At 47.8% G+C, this 17,492-nt stretch overlaps 1 protein-coding gene across 25 annotated transcripts in view; it reads right to left on the bottom strand.

The window, feature by feature from the left end:
* Window positions 1-358: 358 nt before the first annotated feature.
* MAP7D1 (MAP7 domain containing 1) overlaps window positions 359-17,492 on the bottom strand; it is a 57,608-nt gene continuing 40,474 nt past the window's right edge. For 6 of the 25 annotated variants that reach the window (XM_083454487.1, XM_083454476.1, XM_083454483.1 and 3 more), the window contains exons 6-18: window positions 15,628-15,738; window positions 11,738-11,860; window positions 10,134-10,279; window positions 9,827-9,948; window positions 8,899-9,158; window positions 7,891-8,086; window positions 5,994-6,174; window positions 5,015-5,119; window positions 4,679-4,732; window positions 3,648-3,711; window positions 3,131-3,239; window positions 1,634-1,836; window positions 359-1,166 (exon numbers count right to left, since the gene is read on the bottom strand). In XM_083454487.1, the coding sequence (XP_083310613.1) occupies window positions 1,156-1,166; window positions 1,634-1,836; window positions 3,131-3,239; window positions 3,648-3,711; window positions 4,679-4,732; window positions 5,015-5,119; window positions 5,994-6,174; window positions 7,891-8,086; window positions 8,899-9,158; window positions 9,827-9,948; window positions 10,134-10,279; window positions 11,738-11,860; window positions 15,628-15,738 (1,685 nt within the window). In that variant the 3' untranslated portion in view covers window positions 359-1,155. The remainder of the gene's footprint in view (window positions 1,167-1,633; window positions 1,837-3,130; window positions 3,240-3,647; window positions 3,712-4,678; window positions 4,733-5,014; window positions 5,120-5,993; window positions 6,175-7,890; window positions 8,087-8,898; window positions 9,159-9,826; window positions 9,949-10,133; window positions 10,280-11,737; window positions 11,861-15,627; window positions 15,739-17,492) is intronic. The other 19 variants (XM_083454494.1, XM_083454496.1, XM_083454488.1 and 16 more) reach the window with 7 other exon arrangements.

A 17,492-nucleotide genomic window follows, 5' to 3' on the forward strand; every position in this document is an offset into this window, starting at 1 on the left:
GTACTCCCCGCCCCCACAGAAAACTCCAGAAAGGTTCCACTTCCTTCTCCTCTTCATGCTGAAGTGGTACTGTTCAGGAAAAGCCACTTGGTTCTGGTAACTGTCTAAACTGACCACCATAGCATCAAAATTACTAAGGCTGTGTGCATACTATTCCATCTGCTTCTCTCTACCTGTCTCCAGGGTCTGAAGTGCCCTGGGATGGAGAACATGGCTACTGTCCCATAGCTCCAAACCACTGTAAACTGTAGGAGTAAACTGTTCTGCAGGTGGCATGAGGTTGCTTACTGTCCCAGTCCTTCCAGCAGGTAAACCCAGCACAGTCTGTAAACATTCAGCCCAAAGAAGAGATGTCACCTGCCATTTCTCCATTTTATTGTCCACAAAAGGTTGTTCAGATGCATAATACTGTCACAATGACTCTGAGCGAAACACAGCCCCAGCCATCGCACACACGAAACACATACACACACAGAAACAGCAGCACCCAAGAAAAGCACAGTGTGTAGGACAACGGCAGTTGTTGAGTGGCTAATGGTGCACACACACGCACGCGCGCACACACACACAATCCTGCAGGTATTCTGGCTGGGACCAATAGTGAGAGTTTAAATTAGAAATCTAGACGCTTTCCATTGGCTGTAACAGGCAGACACACACACACATACTCACACTCTTGCACACAGACCCCAACCGTGTACAAGGGATCCAATCTCCCCTGCCATGACTCAGCCCACATTTAAAAAAAGTAACCCACCAAAGGCATCTCCCATGAATACATGTTTTGGGGCAGCGATACCACAGAGGTAACTGCTTGCGTAATCCCATGCTAACACTGAAGTTTATGTACATTATTAACATCCTTTGTACCCAGCCAGTTAAATAACTATGTGATTATATCGTCTGGGATGAGCTATGGGTTGAGGGTCAGTCTGATAAGGTGCATATTAAAAAAATAATCATAATCATAAAATGAGAACAGTAAGAGAAAAGAGAAGAGTCCGTGGGGCTGGGCCGCCCCCAGCCTGGCTCCTGACACCTCCTCGATCCTTGCAGGTTGGGGAGCCTTGGGCTGATCTTCTGGTTAGAGCTAGCCTGGAGTTGGCACCTTGTTTGCACCCCTCCTTTGGGGTGGGGGAGGGTGGTGTCGCTGCTTTACAGAACCTCTGCAGGAGAGAAAGAAGTTAAAAAGGGATCAGAGAGACTTGGAAGAGCTGCAGAGGATCTTCTAGCCTGCCTCTTGCCTCCAAAAAAGAATCGGCCAAAACCAGCTGCTTAGCTCCTGCCATTTAGGAACTGATTATGGCTTTTCACAAGCACCAATAAGTCTTGGCTTCTGGAATCAGTGTAACAGGCAATGCTGCGTTAGGTGGACCATGTTTACCACTAGGCCAGCTTCAACGGTTATGTGCTAATTCACAAAGCCCTGAACAGCTTGGGCCCATGGGACCTTAAGGACCTTCTGATCCCAATAAAAGCTCACATCCTCTGCACTGACTTCCAGACCATTTGCCTGCCTGCCACTGCCTCTATTCAGGGCATTTGATGGGCTAGTTTTTTGCTTATGAAACATGCCCTTTAACTTGCTTAAAGCTCCTGAACTTTGCAGGACAAAGAAGGGGCAGCCCCTCACCTGTGATCTGTGGGGGCTTTGCTACCGCCTTGCTGAGGAAGGGCTCCTTGTTGGCAAAAGGCAGGATGGGCTCGCCAGCCATGCTCAGCCCGGGGCTCACGGGATGCTCCCGCCCGCTGGGCTCCTTGGGGGAGGAAAAGCCGTTCTCGTGCTTGCTGGGCTGCAGGCCGTTCACCAGGGACAGGGCAGGAGCCACAGGACAGCTGCAACCAAAAGAGAGGAGAGGGTGTCAAATGGAGATGCGGCAAGCAAAGGCCTGTCTCAAGGAGGGAAGAAGAAAGCAAGGTGGGCGGGTGGCAGTGTACAACAAAAAAAGAAAATCCTGTACCACAGAGAGTGGAAAACTGCAATCAATATCAAGCTCTCCTCAAGTTGCACACACTGCACAATCTGCTCTGCTCCTGGTAACACACACACACACACACACACACACACACTCCATCTGGGTTCTGAGATTACACCAAGCACTGTCTACTTATTTTTTGGCCTATCTGCAACCATAAGGACTAGTAATCTGCTTTTTTTAAAAAAAGGAAAGTACAGTGGTGCCCCGCAAGACGAATGCCTCGCAAGACGGAAAACCCGCTAAATGAAAGGGTTTTCCGTTTTGGAGGTGCTTCGCAGGACGAATTTCTCTATGGGCTTGCTCCGCAAGACGAAAATGTCTTGCGATTCTTGCGATTTTTTTCGCTCCCCACCACCTTTTTCTAAGGCACTAAGCTGCTAATAGCCTTTTAGCAGCTAATCCGCTAATTCCTTAAGCCTTTAATAGCCGCTAAACCGCTAATAGGGTTGCTTCGCAAGACGAAAAAACCGCAAGACGAAGAGACTCACGGAACGGATTCTTTTCGTCTTGCGAGGCACCACTGTATTCAGAATTGTGTGTTCTCAATATAGTATTCAGTAATGGGCAGAATATGCAGACACTGCACCATGGGAAAAGCACAACAACTCTTACAAATGCTTTTGTCCCCACTGGAATCCCCTAGGCACAACCATGTGAGAGAGTCTAGTCTTAAAGCAAATTACCCCAGATAAAGGTTCTGGTGATCCAAGGAACGTTGGGCTTGGTGTCTGTTACAATAAATCACCCTTTCCCAACCTAGTGCCCTCCAGTTGTTTCGGATTGCAGTTCCCATCAGCCTGCTGATGAGAATCGTAGCCCAAAACATCTTGGGCGAGGCTATAATAAACCATCTCCTGGCAATGTGTTTTAAATCCCTCTCTGTCGCTTGGTTTATTCTGCTTCCCACAAACTCCACAGGTCACACAACCATGAGGAAGAAGGACAGGAAGCCCTGGGGAAGAGTAGCACAACAGATGCTTCTCCTGCCCCTGGTGGTCATGAGCTCCCCTCTCCCCCTGGCCTGCCATGTCCACATTCCTTCATTTTGGTGTAGGAAAGATCTCAGGGAAGTAGCAACTATGCTGCTCCTGTAACAGAGGAACTGGCACCAACTTGAGCTAAGAACACGTCACTCCTGCTGTAGGTGGTACCTGTGCTGGGTCCCCTCAGGGGCTGGCCCCTTGCGACCGGCTGGACTTGACGCCTGCATCTCGGGCAGCTCCTCTTCCTTGGGAAGGCTTCCAGGGCGCTTTTCTCCATCTGGGAATGTAGGAAAAGAGGTTGTTATGGGCCACAAGAGGCCTTTGAATCCAGGACCTCAGCCACGCAACCCTCTGAGGCAGCCTCAGGCTTCAACTCGTTTGCTACAAACCTTTTCAATTGCTTGGAAGTGCTACAAAGACTTCCTTGGTCAAGGTATGCCCTCTTCCTGGTCAAGCCCATCTCACTGTCTGTATCCAGATGCTTGCAAGTCAGGGCTTTGCTACCTGTGACGGCAGCTCCCTCTCCTTGACTATTTGTTATGGACACAGCCTGGACAAAAGTATAGCTGACTAGAGAGTGGGCATTATCCTGGAGTGTTAGGACCTGGATTCAGAACTGCAGGGGGCCAGATTCCCCTGCCCTTTCATAATTAGCAGAGCATCTGGTACAAGGGGTGGTTCTCACCTGTGTCTGCCTCGCCCTCTTGTTTCCCTTCCTTCCCATTCACAAGTTTCTTGTTGTCTTTCTTCTGCAAAAACAAATGCCAACAGTTAAATGTGCCTGATTTTCCAGGCAGTAAGAGGGAGAAAATCTGTTACTGTATTTGTTCATGGATAGGGATAAATACACTACATATAAGGTTCCTGTGTTGTTTTAGCAGCTCAAAGGATCAGTTGTAATTTCACTGTACAACATGGAACAGGGGGGGTCCTGCGTGCTGGAGACCAACAATGCTAAAATGTACTTCTAGTGAAATGTACTTCTAACTAAAATTATCTCTGAGTAGACCCTATGAAATAAATGGAACTAAGTTAGTCATGTCCAATAGATTACAATGGGTTACTCCGAGGACCTGACCTGGCTACAGCCCACACAGACTTTGTATTTTTGTGATGAACAAGTAAATCTGACTGATTGACTACAGTACTGTCATCCTGTCCCAGAGGCCACGGAGAGAGGAGGTCTGGAACAAGCACACTGGAGAAGTTAAGCTTGGCCCGTTTTGTTTCCTGGTGTAAAAGCAGGCCCACCTTGCCTTTCAGGAGGTCCTGCAAAGGTCCCTGGGATGAAGAGCTCAAGGGCCCAGAGTGTCTGACCATGAGATGGCAGATTATGGGTTGCACTGAGGTCAGATCCGAAAAGCCCTCCTGCAAAAGTACCATAGAAACACAGAGAGGTGTTGTGCAAGAGCAGTTGGTGTATCATTAATAATGAGGGCTGCCAATTGCATGTTCTGCTTCAGGTACCAAAGTCCCTTGGCCCAGCAAACAGTGGCTCACCACCTGCTTAAGGGCAAGCCAGCCCTAGGGCTTGGGGTATGAAGGCACCTGAGGCTTTGCTGAAGTTAAGCAGGTCAAGGTCTGGTCAGTGCTTGGATGGGGGACCTTGTGAGAACCACACATATGCAGCCTTGGGAGTCCACGATGGAAGAACGGCAAGACATAAATTAAATAAAAAGATGTCATCCCTGACCCGTTTCCTGAAGAATGACTCACCTTGGCATCAGCTCCATCTGCTTTTCGTGTCCTCTTCATGATCTCCTCCAACCGCTGCAGAGAGAAAGAGGAGGAAGAAGGTTGTCAGACATTGTCCCTGTTCACAGGCATACATTTGCCACTTTCTCAGTCATGGGTGCCAACTGGGAGTGGGAGGAAGCAGTGCAAGCCTTTGCTTGTGGTGTACAAGTGATCACTTTGCTTTTTGCAATTGTGCAGGACCGGCCCTACCATTGGGTAGAGTGAGACAGCTGCCTTCTCTCTTTCTTCCACCTAGCCAGACAACCTGGGCTGCTCAGTCACCCCCCCCACCCCTGCAGAGAAAGGCACACCCACCTTCTTCCGCTCCAGCCGCTCTTGTTCTTCCCGCTGGAAATGCTTTTCACGCTCCACCCGCTGGCGCTCGGCCTCCTCGCGTGCACGGGCCTCTGCTTCCTCCCTCTGCAGCCAACAGAAGAAGTTCATACATTTGGGTGAAGTCAAAACAAATCATGCAACCTGAATTTGCTGGTTAAATCACAGTGAAGTGTGTACACTTCAATCACGCCTATCCTAATTTGCTTGCCAGGGACATGGGGCTCAACACGGTAATCAAAGAGAGAAATTGCAGGGACCCACTCCCCTAAATTCATAGGGAATCAAAACGTAATTTCCACCCTAGAAAATGTAACCAGTTGCTACCACTAGATGGCAGTGCTTCTCCATCCTGTCTGGTTCCCTAAAATGCCCCCAAGTGCCTGAAAGCACCCTCTCCCTTGAAAAGCACACCAACCCTGCATTACAGCCCCAGTCCAAGACATTCTGTCATCTGAGGCAAAAATGTCCACACACTCACACAATTTCATGTACCAAGTATCACCAGACTGGCACTTGAGTCTTAGGGTGCCTTTAGTATGGTTTTATTTTGCTGGAGGGATTCAAGCAAAGACCATAAAATTTAGGTTTACACAATCAAAGTGCCCCATAGCGGTCTGTGGCCTAGCATAGGAGGCGCAGCACAGGCTGCATGATGCCTTGCTCTCCAACATCTTGCCAAACCCTGCCTGCCCTCCAGCGTTTGCCACCTGAGGCAGCCATCTCAGTTTCCCCAATGATAGGGCCACCCCTGATCTACAGTAGACCGGACCATTGGTCCATTTAGCTTAGTACTATATACACTGACAGGCAGTGGCTCTCCAGGACTTCAGACGGGGTCTCTCCCGTCCCTACCTAGAGGTAATTTTTTAACTGTAAGTTTTTAAAACTGTTTAAAACTGTTTTATATTGTTTCTTGCAGTCCCTGAGAAGCAGCAAATAAAAGCCCCAGCAAACACACTTGTTTCTGCAGCCGTTCTTGCTCTTCCTGCTCAGCTCGGGCCCGATCCTGGGCCTCGCGCTCCTCCTGCTGGGCCCGCTCCTCCTCCTGCTGCCGCCGCTCCTCCTCCAACCTGGCGAGCTCAGCCTGTTGCTGTAGCCGATCTTTGGCATCCTGCTGAGCCCGCTCCTCTGCTAGGCGCCTAAGGGTACCAAACACCACCATTACAACAGCTGCTTCGGGCCCATCCACCCTCCCACTTCCACGGGGAGAACATAGGAAGTTGCCTTATATGGAGTCTGGCCACTGGTCCACTTAGCTTAGTATATTGTTTACACCAGGGCTGGCCCAAGACATTTTGACACCTGAGGCGAACCACAAAATGGCACCTTCCTCCCCGCCAGGGAAAAAGGGGTGAGTGAAGATCTACATCAGAAACAAGGGGGGTGGGGGAGAAAGATCTACATTGGTATCTGCTGCCTTTCTGGATCCCGCTGCCTAAGGCAGTTGCTTCGCTTTGCCTCATGGATGGGCCGGCCCTGGTTTACACTGATGGATAGTGGCTTTCCAGGATTTCAGATGAGGTCTCTCCCAGCCTTACCTAGGGATACCGGATATTGAACCCGAAATCTGTATGAAAAGCAGGTGTTTTGCCCTTCAGCCCTTCCTCTATACTGGGGGGAATGCACAAAAAATTGGATTTGATATTATGTTAAGACTGGGCTGCCTGGAAGCCACATCCCCCGCTCTGGGAATATTTTGCCCTACTTCCAGAGATCTGGACAATGATGGAATATACACGTGGTCAAATGCACTGCGTTATTATCATTCAAGGGCCTGAAAACAGGTTTGCAAGCTAAACACAAGTGAAACATCTCTCAGGATTCTCAGTGTGCCCCCTTCAAGAGTTGGAGGGTGGCAATAAGAGAACAAGCCTTTTCTGTCGAAGCCCCACCCCTTCCCCCGATCATGGAATGATCTCCGCAGGGAGGTTTCCCTGGCACATATTTATTTAATCACAGGCATCTGGAGAACAATAATGATTTTGGCTTTCAGTAGCTATTTTGTGGTGCTGACATTTGTTTTGAAGAGGTGTGGCTATATTTGCTTTTAATTGGATGGACACTTTTAGTAAATTTGCATTATTTTACAGGATAGATTGCCATTGCTTGTACTTGAAGGTTTTACAGTGGTACCTCGGGTTAAGTACTTAATTCGTTCCAGAGGTCCGTTCTCAACCTGGAACTGTTCTTCACCTGAAGCACCACTTTACCTAATGGGGCCTCCCACTGCTGCCGCGCCGCCGGAGCACGATTTCTGTCCTCATCCTGAAGCAAAGTTCTTAACCCAAGGTAATATTCTGGGTTAGCGGAGTCTGTAACCTGAAGCGTATGTAACCTGGAGCGTATGTAACCCGAGGTACCACTGTATTTCTCTTTCTGCAAGTTGTTTTGGAGCTTCCTTTGGTTGTGGGATGCCAATGAACAAATTTAATAAAGCTAAACCAAGCCCTCACTCAACCTGTTGCATGTGCCCTGTGCACAACACAAATCCAAATTCTCTACTGAAAACCCCTAAATGATTTGCCAAGAAAGCCCACATCTTGCAGCCTAATGGAGATGCTTGCATTTATTTATTTATTCTGCTTCCCTTTCCCCCTCAAAAGAAACTGAAATCTTTAAACAAGAACTTGGTAGAAAGTGAAGAGGCAACAACGTGAAGACCAAAAGACTGGTGGGTTGTGGGGACAACATGCCAGCAAAACATTGCCTCCAAGGGAAGTGGGGGGTCTTATGCCTCAGCTTCATCTGGGATTCTAGGATTTCACCAGCTTTATGCTCCACCTGCACAATGAACATCATAAGGTCTAGAAACCTGAACGTCTAAATGGCTGATCAATCTCAACCCAGGGACTCACCGCTTCTGCTCCTCCTGCTCCCTGCGCTCTTGCTCCTCTCGTTCCCGCTGCTCCCGTGCCTGGCGCCGTTTCTCAGCCAAGAGCCGGGCAGCTTCCTCTCGGTCTGTGGTGCCTGCCATTGGCTTGCCTGGAGTTGGAGGAGGAGGAGGAGGAGGAGCTGGCACTGGACTCGCAGCCCCAGAGGGAGCGGCAGCATCTGCAGAGCCCCAAACACATTGTCATCTTCACTGAATTTTAATTTATGTACTGTTCAGTGGCAGAGAAGGCTTCTAGGCAGTTTACAAAGCATGAAAACCAGCTACACAATAACTAAAAACAGAAACATTCATAATTAAAATACACAACAAATAAAACATTACAATTAATTGTTGATGGTGCTCCCACTGGGAAGCGGCCCAGCTGGCAGTGAAATGCAACACAGGGCCTTCTTGGTGGTGCTTCCCAGGTTGTCTGCCTCCTTTTAGGAGGAATTTAAAAACATTTCTGTTTACTCAGGCATTGGATGGCTGAAAGACCTGTCCCTGGCAACCCTAAAATTATTAGTTTTGAGAGGAGGTGATTGTTTTTAGGAGTTTTAGAAGGTTCTTTAAACACTTTTAAGAAGTTTTAATTGTCTTGTCTTAGTACTGACATATTTGCCACTCTGGCCTCCTTTGGAGGAAGGGCAGGATATAAATTTTACTTGCTATGAAAACATTTGTAATAAACAATAAAAACACCAGTAATTAAGATATGCCACAAATCTATCTTATTTAAAACAACACAGCAATTGAAACAGGACTTGTTCAAGGGACCAAGGAAATGCCAGTCTCTTTTCAAATGTCAGCGGAATACCAATATGTGGTTAGAACACCTCTCTAAGAAGAGGAGAAAACCTTCACTCAAAATCCCTCCACAATGGAGACCAGGATATTGCTCCAGAGCACTAAGACATTTTATAGCATGCTAGAGGCCATTCTCCTGGAGGCACACAAGGTTTGCACTACACTCCAGCTCATAAGGCCTCACCTTGTGCGGTTTCGCTGCTCCCCGTGACCTTGGGGGTCTCACTTGGAGCCGGGGAAGCTGACCCTCGTTCCTTCTGCTCATCCTTGCGTTCACGGACCTTTGGCTGCCCGTTGTGCTCCCTGCGAGGCCGCACTTTGGGCGAGGACTGAGCGCTGCGATTCAGGCCTGCCCGATGTGGAGAACCAGGGCCTGTGCTAGGTGAGGCTGGGCGTTGCTTGGCAACAGCTGGAGATGCAGGCCTGGGCTTGGGGCCTGGGCTGCTGGAACACAAATACGCACAGTCAGATGGGAAAGGAAAAGCTGCTGCACCTTACCAGCCAACCAGCACTGTCCTGCTGACCTGATGCCAGGCTAGGCCCAAATTACCAAGTACCAGTGAGGGCAAATGTAAAGTTATTCCTAGTTCACTCAGTGTGTGGCCACAGCCTAATAGCAAAACTGGGGAAGCGTTTTTTAGCTTAGGGGCCACATTCCCTCATGGGTTGCCTTCCAGGTGCTTCATGCCAGTGGCGGTGGGACAATGGTTGTGATTCTAGTAGGCCACCCAAAAAAGTCAACAGGTGTCTACACTGTCCATCCATCCAAGAGTCAAGAATAAAGTCAAGCCCAGCAGAAAAACGGGAGGGGAGTGTGGACCATGGCTAGTCAGCGGTGTGGCCTGAGGAGGAGGCCGAGTTGGAGAATAGTCTCAAGGGCCAGACAGAGAGGTCTGGAGGGCAGCATTTGGCTCCTAAGCCTGAGGTTCCCCATGCCTAATAAAAGGTAACCACGGCTACTGTCCTGGTGTTCCGGAGGATAGGTAGGGAACAGCACTGCTGCAAAGCCTGATGCAGAGAGCCCTGCTTGGCAGTGCTAAACTAAGATCTGCCAAATCTCGAGTGAAGATGGAGTAGCAGAACCACACACCCACCCTAGGAGCTCCTCCTACCTGTTCTCAGGTGTGTGCGGCTGGCGAGGCTGGGATGACGGCATAGACTTGCGTTTGCGAAGCGCTAGGGCGTTTTTCTCTTGGGCGTTTTCCCGATCTTTATCCTTCTTCTCCTTCTTTTTCTGAGGAAATGAGGCAGCGTAGAGGGAGTGAGCGATTGGTAGAAGCACCAAGAAAGACAACGACAGTCAGGCTCAAATACAAAATGTTCAAAGAGCATCCTATGTCATGAACATGGGCATAGGCGGCTCATCAGTGGTGGGGATGTGGGAGGGGGGAGAGAGGGAAAGAGCACACAGTCACTCACAGGGGAGGCCTCAGCCTTGCGCCGGGGTGTCACATCAGGGCTACTGGTTGCTGGCCGCCGTCGCTCTGAACAGCGATGATGCAGGCGCTGGTTATTGCAGGGGCTGAGGGGGCTGGCAGAGGCTGAGCGGGGGCACACAGGTACTGCTGGAACAAGAGAGAGAGGAGTTGTCAATAGGCCAGCCAGAGAGCAGAGCACAAGAAGGCCCAAGAGTATTTTATTTATTTAGAACGATTTATGAACTGCTTAATCACAAAGCGCACTAAGAGAAATACATAATACAATTGTAGATAAAACACAGCTGATACCCACAAACATATACGCGCGCACACACACAAAACAAACACATATAAGTAAATGGTGTGCCTGGGTAGGGCTGCTGAAATAAAAATAAGTTTCCAGCAGGCATCTAAAACAACAGAATGTGGGACACTAGGCAGGGAGTTCCAGAGCACAGGTGAAAGATATAACTATTTGCAAATAAAAGTCTGTAAATGAAATCTGACAATACAGAGATACTACTTTGTTCCCACTCACAACCTTTACGGACAATGGGTGGAGCTAGACCCATGGGCTGGGTGGGGACACACACCCTATAAATAACTCAGAAATTAGATCATTATAACAAAAGAAAAAAACCTCTCTGGAAAATCATGTTTCAAAATTTCCTGCTCTCTGGTGCCATCTGGTGTTGCATGTTTATAGTGCATTCAAATCGCTGTTTCTTTACTAAATGTAGCTGAGTCCAATGTACTGAAAAGAGGGCAAGCTAAGCATAATCAGCATTCCTTAATTTTGCTTCTAAAATATCTCATTCTGAAATACGAAGTACTAATACAGCTGCTTTAGAAATATTGATGAAACATGCTAAATTCATCTGGCTGATACCCTTCATTACACTACTGTTTTATCCTTGCTACACTGTAGCACTGATTTTATATTGTTTTAATTAATGATGTTCTGTTCCTGCTTTCAAATTGTAAGCCACATGGAGGTTGCTTTTAAAAAGCAGTGGGGGGGGGGAGTTGGGATACAAGTTTTGTAAATGAATAAAGATGAGAGTTGGGTGAAAACAAATGAAATGCTAGTTGTCTTTCATACTCATTTGGCACAATGGTTAGTAGTAAAAGGGTGTCTCTTTCCCCCACCAATTAAATGGGACAAAGGGGAGGGGTTACATGCTTATAAGAAGAGGGTGGAGGATTCAAAGTGTGGGACTTACGAAGGGGTTTAGCAGAACAGCAAAGGTGCTGCATCAAGGCCAGCTCTACCATTAGGCAGAGTGAGGCAGCTGCCTCAGGCAGCGGATTTTAGGTGTCACAAATATCATTAAATTATGTAATTTATCACTGCTGTTGTTGTTTCTGCCAGTGTTGAGAGAGAGCCTTGGTTGGTCTTTGGTGTTCAAATCACCTTGACTTGGTTGGTTGGTGGGTGGGTGGGTGAGTGGTGCCATTTGCTCTTCTACCTCAGGCAGTAAAATGTCTTGGGCCAGCCCTGGCAAAAAAGAACTATCCCCACCCAGTCGTGACAGTGTTGAACCAGAGATGGGGCAAGTCCTCTCCCTCAATATCATTTCAGTTCCCTCATCTGCTCCCACTTACCCTGGTCTTTGCCGTTGCCGGCAAGTGTCACAGCACTCCGGCTGCGTGCCAAGAAAGACAGTGTTGGCGTCATGAGTCGGTCCACGATGCTGCTCTCCCAGGGGCTGAGCTGTAGGCTACGATCTGGTGGGGGAAAGGGAGACAAAATGCTCCTAATTAGGCCAAGACCTGCTAGTTCCAGTTTCAACAACTCTGCAAGGCCCAGCTTCAGCCTCCAGCTTTCAGTTGAGGGGAGGTCTTGGCGCCATTTCGTTGTTTGCTTCCCGGTGACTTCCAAACAAGGCACAAACTCCAGAATCACTTTCTCCTCAAAAGTAGGCCAGGGACCAAGCCTACCTAATACAAGGCATTTTGTTTCCTAAGCAAAATGCAGGGCTGGTTGCAGAGGAACAGTTCAGAAGACAGAGAGGTGTCTGCCAGATGCAGGGCTTGTACTTAGGTCCACTTGGTTGAGAAACTAACCGAAGCCATCCCCCCCCCCCCCGAGGAGTAAAAGGACTCTGCAGTGACTTTCTGCAGTGACAAGTTGACTTTCAGGGCAAGGAAGACGATTTAGCAAACAATATTGACACATATTAAGATTTGGACCAGGAGCATCTGATAAAGTCTTCAGTGTACGGATTGAGCCAGTAGGCAGCAAGTCACAATATTGACAAATGTGATGTTTGCAGTATCAAAGAGGGGGAAGGAAGCAAAAGGTATGTCGCTTAAGTATGAACATGACATATCCCACAATGGGACTCAAGCATATTCCAGAAAGAAATCCTTATTTTCAATGGTCACAGTTGGGCAGATTTTTAATTCACTTTAAATAATACCACATAACTTTTTTTGGGGAGGGCATTTCATCTTTGTGTTGTCAGATATTGTAGGAACTGCTTCCTGTACCAAGCTTACAGCATAACTTCTTTTGTTTTTGTTTTTTTAAAAAGATTATATTAAATCAGATAAAATAGAGACACTTCTCAACGATCACTTGGAACAGAAGAATTTTGGGGTTGGGGTAGAGAGGAGTAACAAATAACACAAATATATTTTTCAAAGCCTTGAATGGGATGCTACTCTTCTCTGGGTAAAGCCCCTTCTCCGCGGGTGGGGGGCACCACCCAACCCTACATTCCACAGGGACAATCCCTCTGAGGCTAATGGTTCTCTTTGCAGGCCCCTCTTGACTGAGACACAGGCCTCTCCTCACTCTGCTGTTCACTTAGCCTCTTCCGGAATCTTGTTCAGATGGCCAGGGTATTTTTAATCATCACTAAGCAACTAGGAAACAAAACAACTAGGGGGAAAAATACTATCCTCTGCAGCACAGAGAGAAAGAGAGAGACTTGGGAAGGGCGTAGAAAGAGCAGTAAGTGGAGCAAGTATATCTCAGCACTGTTTCCAAGATCAGTGGCAAGTCAGCGCTCTCTCTCTCTCGCTCTCTCTGTGTGTGTGTGTGTGTGTGTGTTCGAGAGGTTCTTCTGCAAAGGGCACCAGTGGTCACGTATGCTTGTTTTGCACGGACTCATTCCTGACATCTCCAGCTAAAAGTTCATTGGGGTGGAAAGGCTCAGGTAACTGCCCAACCTCTAGCTGAGACCTTGGGGAGCCAGTGGCCCTCACACTTGGCATTACTGAGATAAAATAGACAGGCCTTCTCCAACCCGTTGCCCTCCAGATGTTTTGGGCTACAAATTCCATCAGCCCCAGACAGCACTTCTGTGCCGCAAGCTAATCAGGCAGGCTATTGAAAAGTCCTAGTTTCTTAACCTCAGGCCAACCCACCTGATCTGAAATATGGGGACAATAATGTCACCCTGCCTCTCAAGTGTCTTTTAAGGACAACTGTGATAGTATGCATGAACCATTTTGAATACTCAGAAAGCACTATATGAAAACCAGCTTTCTTAACTGTTCCTCTTGTCAGCAAGCAAGAGTCCGGATGGCTCAATGCCACAGATGTCCCAACACCTGGTTAGCATCTCCTGCTCCATCCATATTACCCACCCTCAATTCTGGCTTCTTCCATCTTCAACGACTTTCCCCCCAATCTGACCTAGATTGTGTGGCCACCGACTATGGACATCCTACACCTGGAGGGCCACAGGGTCTCCATCCCTGATGCAGGAACACCTAGATTATGGAACACTCTCCCCATGAACACCTGCCTGGCTCCATCCTTGCTTGCCTTTCAAAGGGCAGGATTTAAACTCATTTACTATTATCTAACCAATTGGTTGATTTTGAATACTGCTATTCTTATCTCAGCGGGTGGTGCTGTGGGTAAAACCTCAGCGCCTAGGACTTGCCGACCGTCAGGTCGGCGGTTCGAATCCCTGCGGCAGGGTGCGCTCCCGTTGCTTGGTCCCAGCGCCTGCCAACCTAGCAGTTCGAAAGCACCCCCAGGTGCAAGTAGATAAATAGGGACCGCTTACTAGTGGGAAGGTAAATGGCGTTCCGTGTGCTGCGCTGGCTCGCCAGATGCAGCTTGTCACGCTGGCCACGTGACCCGGAAGTGTCTGCGGACAGCGCTGGCCCCCGGCCTCGAGTGAGATGGGCGCACAACCCTAGAGTCTGTCAAGACTGGCCCGTACGGGCAGGGGTACCTTTACCTTTTTATTCTTATCTCATTTCTTTTAAATGCTGCTTTTATAGTACAGTACTTATTTGTTTTCAATGATTTTGGTATATTTGGTGGTATCTATATCTATTTTTTTATTTTAAGAAAATGGAAGGCAGACAGGCAGGAAGGAAGAATCATTTGGACCAGGGCTGGCTATTTTATCTGGCGTCAAACCTAGTATTAGCTATAGGAAAGGAGCAACTAATATGGCAAGAATATAGCTGAAAAGCAAGTGTTCAAATAACAGCCTTTACGTTGTAGTCCAGTGTTAATATTGCAGGTTGAAGTTAGGCTGAGGTGAAGAGTAAGAACAGTTTAGAACCAAACTTGGAGAGTAGACCAGCGTTAGTAATGAAGCATAGGGGCTGGGCTGTGAAAGTAGCACATTGATATTGCAGGTTAAAAGGTGCAACCTAATGTTGCATAAGAGGTAGATCTGAGCACGTTGCCTACTCAGCCCCTCTCCCAGCCCAAATCCAGCACCTGGTTGCCTTGTGCCCCATCATCTTGCATGGAGCCTGGCACCAAGGCACTTACTCTGTGTTCTCTGGGAAAAGCGGGTTTGTTAAACCACTCTGGGAACTGTAACTCATTGAAAAGAATAGGGATATCCTAACAACTCTCAGCACGCTTAATGAACTACAGTTCCCATGATTATTTGGGGCAGTGGTTTGTTTCCTCAGAATCAGAGTTAGTTGCAGGAAGTCCAGAATGAGAGCCTTCCCGGCACATGACTTGGTCCAACCTCTGCTTGAAGACCGCCAGCGAGGGAGAGCCCACCAACTCTATTTTATCTAGACCATTGGTTCCATTGTCAAATGGCTCTTTTTATTGTCATCATCTTTCTCCTAATGTTCAGCCACAATCTCTCCTTCTTCTCCTTCTCCACATACTGCAGATATGTGGGCTCTACAGGGTCTCTGTTATCACTGTGCCTATCACCCAGACCTACCCGTTTACTTTCCCTATTGCATACCCTGCCGTTCAGGATCCATATTCACAAAGGAGGACTATCAACTTGCATTTTAAAAAGAATTAAAGCTGAGGTTCTTACAATGCTGAATTCTTTGCTGAATACCAAATTGGGTACTTCTGTGCTTGGGCGGAATTGCTACCCCAACTCTTATGGTGTTATAGGTATCTTAAAAAATAATAATAATTGCTTTAAACGTGTTCGCCAGCCCTTGGCCAATGGGATAGGAATGGATACAGGTTTTAAATCAGTATCGCCCCTTGCCCTCCCTCACCCTGGCACTGCTGGGTGCCCCAAGGGGTCTCTTACTTCTACTGGGCGAGTTCCAGAGAGTGGCGGAAGATTTGGAGAGGCGCTTGTTGATTATAGAGTCCACATGTTTGGGGAGATTTACGGCAGAGAGGGAGCACCTGCCCGCACCTACGAGAGGGAAAAGACACACGGGTGTTAAGGGCGGTGGGGGTGGGAAGTGGAGGACATGCTAGCATGCAGCGGCAGAGGGCAAAAGGTCATGCAGTGGAAGGAGCAGGAAAGGAACGGAGACATTTGGTGGAGGGGTTTCGGAGTGTGGTGTTTGGTTCGCCAGCCTGCACCATCTTGTGTCGTGTCTGCAAGGGTACAAGACCAGCACCACCTGTTCACGTGATGATCCACAGCGCAACCACACCTTGTTCAATGGCATGCCAAGGTTCAGCCTGACACAAGGAGGGTTGGCACATTCACTGCCTGAGAGTATACAGCTCCAGGAAAGCAGTACATCCTGGGTTTTGTGAAACAAAAACACCCTGTTTGGTAAGATATAAAGAGCCTAGTACCCTTTCCTTCCACATCAAAGCAGAAAGTGCAGGCACCAATTCATAGCCTGCTCCTGCTGCACTTTTATCATAATCAGGTCCCATCAAGCTGCCATGATTAATACATATAGGCTGGGACCTTAGCAGCAGATTTTAAATACCAGGTTCCTGGCATCCCTGAACGTTGTTATGAAACATTTCCATTATCACAGCGAATACAAGATGGAGGCCAGACTGTGGTACAGAAAATAGCTGTGCCCAACCACAGGTGTGTCCCTCTTCAGGTTCAGACACCAAACAACAAACTGGGCTGAAAACAATCAAGACGCTTCAAATCAAAATGGCAAGATTTGTGTTTTTCCAAGGAAGGAATCTCCATTCTGAAGCAACAATGCTGAGATTCGGGCCTGAATAGGTAACCAAACGCCTCAAAAGATAGCTGGATCTTCTTTCTCAATATTTAGCAGTTGTTGGTACCCCCAACTACTAAGATGTTATAATAGTTCAGTAGATACTGGTAGTTAGTTTTTGCAAGGCCTTCCACTCCTGCCATCACCGTCAGAAGCCCACCAGCCCATGTTCGCTGCCATGGCAACCAAGTCACCTGCCACTCAGTAGGCCTTTCATTGATTCTGGGGAAGGACAGAACTGATGAAAGCCTGATGTCAAAACATATAGGGTCAGATGCAATGTTAGTCATACCTGAAATTAATGGATAAGATTAACTGTGGTCCGACAACTTTTGTTAAAATCTAGTACTTTTTTAAGAGTCCACAGAGAGAGATGGCAAAGCGCTGGAGATGCAGGTGCCACAGTTGGTTGCATTTTCTGAGGTAAACTGTGGAAGAAATTTTCCCTGAGGCAAATTTCTGACAAAGAGAGATTTCTATGGCATTTGGACAGGCCCTCAGCAATTTGATAGGAGATAGTGGGAAATAAAAGAGTTTTTTTCTGGGTATATATGTATGTGAGATGATTGTAGCTCATAATAGTAAAATATTAAGTTTGTTGCATAGTTCGCTTGAAGGAAGTATGATGCAGCCCCATGAGAGAAAGTTCCACAATGACTTGTTTCCCCCTCTCACTCCTCTGGTAGCAGGGATGGAGAACCTGTGGCCCTCCAGATTTTGCTGAACTACAACTCCCCTCAGCTCCAGCACACATGGCTAGGGATTATGGAAATTATAATTTAGCAAAATTTAGAGTTCCCCACACCAACCTTAACAGCTTATAATGAGTATCCCGGAGCTGTAAAATGCCTAAGATGCTGACTCAAACCCTTCTAGCTCAAACGGGGGGAAACAGAGGAAGGAAAATATGTGATTTGTCCTCTTTTTGCAAAATGCAGTCCTCCCCGGTGAGAACAAAGCTCATATTTCA

This window comes from Podarcis tiliguerta, assembly GCF_965153285.1.
Source record: "Podarcis tiliguerta genome assembly, chromosome: 8".
Lineage (NCBI taxonomy): Eukaryota > Metazoa > Chordata > Lepidosauria > Squamata > Lacertidae > Podarcis > Podarcis tiliguerta.